The sequence below is a fragment of the Bos indicus genome, chromosome 3 (genome assembly GCF_029378745.1).
Source record: "Bos indicus isolate NIAB-ARS_2022 breed Sahiwal x Tharparkar chromosome 3, NIAB-ARS_B.indTharparkar_mat_pri_1.0, whole genome shotgun sequence".
Taxonomy (NCBI): Eukaryota; Metazoa; Chordata; class Mammalia; order Artiodactyla; family Bovidae; genus Bos; species Bos indicus.
In genome coordinates this window covers 77092146-77098301 of record NC_091762.1, presented here as the reverse complement: position 1 = coordinate 77098301, position 6156 = coordinate 77092146, and the positions used below count along the sequence as shown (strand labels likewise).

The following is a 6156-nucleotide window of genomic DNA, read 5'->3' as shown; positions in this document are numbered from 1 at the left end:
CAGATCTTGTATCTCTACAAGAATGACAAGAAACTAACAAGCTATTCTATAAAATTTTATCAGTGCTATGATTGGAGAAGTATGGAGTGTTATAGAAGCACACTGCAGTACCTCTCACCCTCTTTGGTCACCTTTTTGATCCCTTTCAGGGCCCATTTCTGACCAGGCTGAGGAATTCAGCTGTGTTCTTTTGATGTGCTGCAGATGAACCCCTTTTGATATCCTTGCTTGTCACTAAAGCTTGCCTGAACTCCACGTCACCTTCCTATTCCTTGGTACATGTGCTGCACTCAGAAAGTAAATAGCAATATTCCATTCATATTTCCACACTCTTTTCATTAAGCCTCAATAGTTTGTCAGCACAAATGTGGTACTATCCAAAGGGGTCCCCAGGAACATACCAAGATATATGCTATACCAGCTGATAACTTTAACATTTTTAAGAAACTCATTAACTTATTAACCTGTTAAACTCATTAAACTATTTAATTCATTTAAATATTAATAAGTGGTTAGGCTACTTATCCTCAAGATCTTCAACAAATCTATAAAGCAGTATATCTGAGCACTCTCCAAGATAGGTGACAAAACCTTACTTTCCCAGCATGTTTTGCAGTTAAGATTCAGGCATGTGACCTGGACTCCATCAATCAGAGGCAAGGGCAAAAGTCTTAGTGGTAGCACCCAGTGCCCAAGATCAGGGGTATCTCTATTCATCCAAGGCATCATGGTGTGGAACCATTCTACAGTGGGGCCTGGAGCATCATCACTGGCCTGGTAGTCTCCAAGTCTCATTTTTTAGCTATCCTGGAGATTCTATTAGCTATCTAGTATTTAAAATTTGTGTGTGCAGCTTTGATTAATTAGAGGTAGTTTTACTATTTATAACTAAGAATTCTGTATCTAGAAAATAATGATAATATAGGATACTATAGTATCACATAGAATGAACATCTGTATTAATGTATGGAGAATTTTTGAGAATGTATCTAAGATGAGATAGGAAGAATATATAAGCACTAGCCAGTCAAAGCGCAGGGAGAAGAAAGTTTAGGAACAGTCTGGAGGAATTTACAAAAGTCTGGAAGTGAGCAAGATTTGGAAAAATGGCAAGAGATGAAGTTAGACTAGAGATAATCATAGGCCAGATTTTGCGGAGCCCTGTGAACTATGAAAAGAAATTGAGACGATTCTTTAGTTACTGCGTTATAGTTTTCGTGTTTTTTTCTCACCCGGGAGTCGCCGCTTTGGGAAATCAATTAATCTCAGGCTTTGCTGTTTCCACATCTACTTCCTGATCAGATGCTTGCACTTCCAGAGATTAAAAAGTAACTGTAGAGAAGAAAGGAAGGGGCTGTAGTAGAATCAAGCAGTCATTCCCTGAGAGGCCTCCTGGATAAGGAGAATTTCCTTGCTTTTTTAAGTCAGCTGCCAAAATTCGTTGCTTCGCTCCTATTCCTAGAGCTTCGGTTGTTCTTTCACGTCCCAATTCCTCAAGAGCACTGGGCGACAGGAGTTATGGAGAAACGCCTGCAGGAGGCTCAGCTGTACAAGGAGAAAGGGAACCAGTGTTACCGGGAAGGGAAGTACCGGGATGCTGTAAGTGGGTACCATCGAGCTCTGCTGCAGCTGCGGGGTCTGGATCCAAGTCTGCCCTCCCCGATACCTAATCTGGGACCTCAGGGCCTGGCCCTCACACCTGAACAAGAAAACCTACTTCACACCACCCAGACAGATTGCTACAACAACCTGGCTGCCTGTCTCCTTCAGATGGAACCAGTAAACTATGAACGGGTGAAAGAGTACAGCCAGAAAGACGTGGAGCGGCAGCCTGATAATGCCAAGGCCTTGTATCGGGCTGGAGTGGCCTTTTTCCACCTGCAGGACTATGACCAGGCCCGGCACTACCTCATGGCTGCTATCAATAGGAAGCCAAAAGACGCCAATGTCCGGAGGTACCTTCAGCGGACACAGTTGGAACTCAGCAGCTACCATCGGAAAGAGAAGCAGCTCTACCTGGGCATGTTTGGTTAAAAGAAGAAAGATACTCCTCCACTTGAACTTAGATGAACCATTAGAGACCCATCAAAGGGAAACCTGAGCCTCAGCAAGAGAAATTGCCCCCACACCTCTGACTGAGGTGAACTTCTGTTTTGCTTCTAGTGCTGCACAAACTCTTCTATCACTTACATAGTCTGTGTTTTTGTTTCCCCATCTTTCTATTTATATGGCTTTTAATATATGGTATTATATATCAGAAACATTTGCCTTGAGAAATACAACCAGAAAACACTCATCAGTTTTAGGTGGATTAATCATAGCTCTGGCATAGATTTTGATGATAGATGTTGGTAGATGTAGTCATATACAACGGATAAGGCTTAGCAGAAGATGAAGTAATAAGGACAGGCAGAAAGGAATGTTTTCCCTTCGTTTCCTCAGATTTCTAAAGCCAAAATGGGAAGCCCTTACACAGGTCACAAACTGGCAAATACATACTGTGAAACTAGACAATAATAAATTGGATCCACATGCCTCAAAATGAAAGATTTAAAAGTAACTACTTCATTAATTCCTTTTTCTTAATGTTCCACATACATTGAGATTCTTTATCCTCCACAAAAGTATCTAGTTCCTCTTGTTTCTCTTGATAATTTCTAACTATTGTAGCCTTGCTATTGCTCACACTCAGATCATTAATGTAGTATACTTTTTTTTTTTTTTATTAAACCCTTCTGTCTTAAAACCCCTGGAGTCAAGCATCTAAGTATATATTTTATAACCTTTCAAAAGACCTCATGCCAGAAAACTTGTAAACGCTTGAATTTTTAAGTTGCATACCTATAGGATGCTCATTTCTCTAAGAAAGGCAAGAGTTTACCAAGTCTTCTAGAAACAATGCGACAAAGAGCAGGATAGAAATATAGATCTGTTTTTTACCTGTCACCTTGTATTTTGTAAGAACTCCATTCCTTAAAAAGGAGGGAAACAGTGAGGAAAGGTTCTCTTTCCTTTGTGCCTTTTAAGCACCGACAGAACTTTCTGGAAGCTTTGTTGGGCACAGGTGCAGGCTGCAGATCTGGTATAGCCATGGCTCCGTAGGAGGCTTCCTCAACCGGAGCACCTTTATCATTCTGCACACTTATTCTAATGTCCACAATGTATGAGTTGTACAAGAGTAGATGAGGCCATAATAGCTCTGCCTCTATATTTATGAATGAAAGGAATAAGGACGTGTTATTAGCCATCATATAAACACAGTTTACAGACAAAAACTTCTTGGTCTTGCCAAGTGTACATGAGCTCTTCTCTCTTAATCAGTAATGTGTCTCTCTTGATGAACTAGGCTCCTCTTTATATCTCCCTGTACTCTTAAATAGTACAACCATCAGCTTATAACAAAAAGTCTTTATACCAAATAGTCTTTTAAGTCCAAGGACACAGCTAACAAAAGAGGAATATTTTATTCCTCTTCCAAGCTTCTTAAATTTCTAAGCCTAGACTGTTGCCAAATTATGTCATGGTTGTGTGTTATCTTTGTTTGGGGCTGGTTTTGCTTTCTGATTTTCTCTTTTTTCCCCACTAAGACTTGATGTTATAGTAAGCTATGTTCTGTATCAATGAGGAAAAAATAAAGCTGATATTTAAAAATGAAAAAAAAAAAAGAAAGAAATTGATACCCATATCATGAGAACAGAGGGAGTCACTGAAATATTTTACCCAGGAGACTGATATGATCTGATCTGCCTTTTATTAAGACCACTCTGATTACATTGTGGACAATATGTTGGAATAGCAGACTTGGGCAATATAAACTAGAAAGTGAACAAATAAGTGAAGGTAGTTGATGAAGGGGAATGGGTTGGCAGGGGGGTGGGGGGTGGGAGGATATGAATGGTCAGATTCAAGAACTATTTCAGAGGAAGACTGATAAAACTCTGTGCTTGGTGAATGTATGGAGAAATAAAAGGCAGAACAAGGTTTGCCAGAAGGTTTCTGACTTGAAATATGGTACAGTTCAACGAGATAATGCACACTCTGTGTGATATTTTAGCAATGCAGAAAAGGAAAAGCATGGATTTAATATAGTTATTAAAAGAAAGACATTATTGGGAGTTGTGATAGTTTGAAAGCTTTATAGGGAAATGAAATGAGTTGGAATCTGAATGACAGCCTAGGTATGGAGAAAGTGTAGAAGATGGAGAGGTCACTTCTGGTGAAGGGAGAGAGTGAAGACAGTAGGAGAGGCACATGTTAGAAGGATTTTCTGACTCCTACACCATTTCTGCTGGATTTCATTTTCCCAGAAGGAATCTCATTTCCTTGAGTAGAGCCATGTGCCGTATTGTGATACCTGTACACTGGCAGTCCACTGAAGAGAAATCTCAGGAGTACCAGGACCCAGATGCTCTTCTTCATGTTCACCTTTCATTACAAGGAGCCAAAAAAGAAGGCTTTGTAGCAGCCAGGTGCCAGAAAACTACACTACACTGTAGTACTACACATTGGCTGAGTGATGGGGCATTGACAAACTATATTTTGTATTGAATATCACTTCCAGGGAAAACCAGTCTTACTGGTGACCACAACTGCACCAAACACCTTTCTTAGGTATTCCTGTGCTGCTTTGGGTATTCTGCGGGTGTAGTCATGTTATTTAAAAACAAGAACTGATTCTAGTGATTTTTGTATTTTGCTTTTCATCTTTGGTAGCCTTTATTTTTCAGCCTGTTTTAATATGAGAAGCCAGTTAGCTGCTTGAGGGCTAACTGTTTGAAAAATACAAATAGTGGCAATTCTGGGAAGGCATACAGACTCACGGATTGCATGAAATGTCAAGTTACCATGTGTGATTAAAGTCACAATGAAAACTAATTACTATGTACTGAACCTCACTGGGTTCTAAGTTCTTCAGGTATAAAGCAAGAAAAATAGGTATAAGCATTTTTTTAGCTAAGTACTCTGTAGAAATATTAAGCAATACCAAAGCTGATTCTCAGGGAGTTTGACTTCATGTCTAATTGTTCAGTTAATACCTTCTACCTCAGGTAACTTATTTCCTCTCTCCTATCTCTGTGAAGTTAGAGAATAGCTAGGTTATATCCTTTCCAAAGCCCCATATGTAGACCTCTCTTCCAGGTCTGAAAGCATTAGTAGCTCAGTTGTATCCGACTCTTTGCAACTCCATGGACTGTAGCCCACCAGGCTCCTCTGTCCATGGAATTCTCCAGGCAAGAATATTGGAGAGGGTTGCCATTCCCTTCTCCAGGGGATCTTCCAGGCAGAGGCTTTATATTTGAGCCACCAGAGAAGCCCCCTTCTAAGTCTAACTGTATCCTTCTGTCATTGCAGTGTGATACACTGGACCTCCAATGGAGTGTTACGTTTTCTTTCATCCTCTCTTATTCTCTCCCTAATTTTTTTTTTTCTTTTTGTTATTTGGTAAAATCAAATCATCATGTTTGATTTCTGTGTTTCCAAAGAAACTGTTTCATTGTGATAAATTTTGGTGGTGTTGTTGTCATTCATTCACTAAGTTGTATCCTACTCTTTGTGACCCCATGGACTGCAGCACACCAGGCTCCTCTGTTCTCCCCTTTCTCCCGAAGTTTGCTCAAATTTGTGTCCATTGAGTCAGTGCTGCTATTTAACCATCTCATTCTCTGCTGCCCCCTTCTCCTTTTGTCTTCAATCTTTTTCAGCATCAGGGTCTTTTCCAATGAGTCAACTTTTCAGATCAGGTGGCCAAAGTATTAAAACTTCAGCATCAGTCCTTCCGATGAATATTCAGGGTTGATTTCCTTTAAGATTGACTGGCTTGATCTCTTTGCAGTCCTAAGAGTGAAGGACAGGGAAGTCTGGTGTGTTGCAGGGCATGGGGTTGCAGAGTCGGACATGACTTAGCGACTAAACAACAAAATTGGATTTCTAGGTTTTTGCTTGAGCATTTAAATGAATATTATACTCTTCCTTAAGACTAAAAGAGGAATAGTTGAGTAGTAATGGATATATCAAGAGTTCACAGTGAAATCTGAGATACTATAAGATCTTCATCTTCTCCATAGGGGTTAGTTGTTTGTTTATCCTTCCCTCCTGTAGCACTTCCTTACCCTGAAGGAACTTGCTCAGTAGAAACAGAATTTCAACCAAAGCAGT

The 6156-nt window shown here is 40.0% G+C and overlaps 1 protein-coding gene across 1 annotated transcript; it reads left to right on the top strand.

Annotated features, from left to right (window-relative positions):
• Positions 1-1192: 1192 nt before the first annotated feature.
• Positions 1193-3659, top strand: LOC109556172 (tetratricopeptide repeat protein 9C-like). The gene has a single exon (XM_019957285.2). The coding sequence runs from the start codon at positions 1519-1521 to the stop codon at positions 2032-2034; it is 516 nt and encodes a 171-aa protein (XP_019812844.2). The 5' UTR covers positions 1193-1518; the 3' UTR covers positions 2035-3659.
• Positions 3660-6156: the final 2497 nt, after the last annotated feature.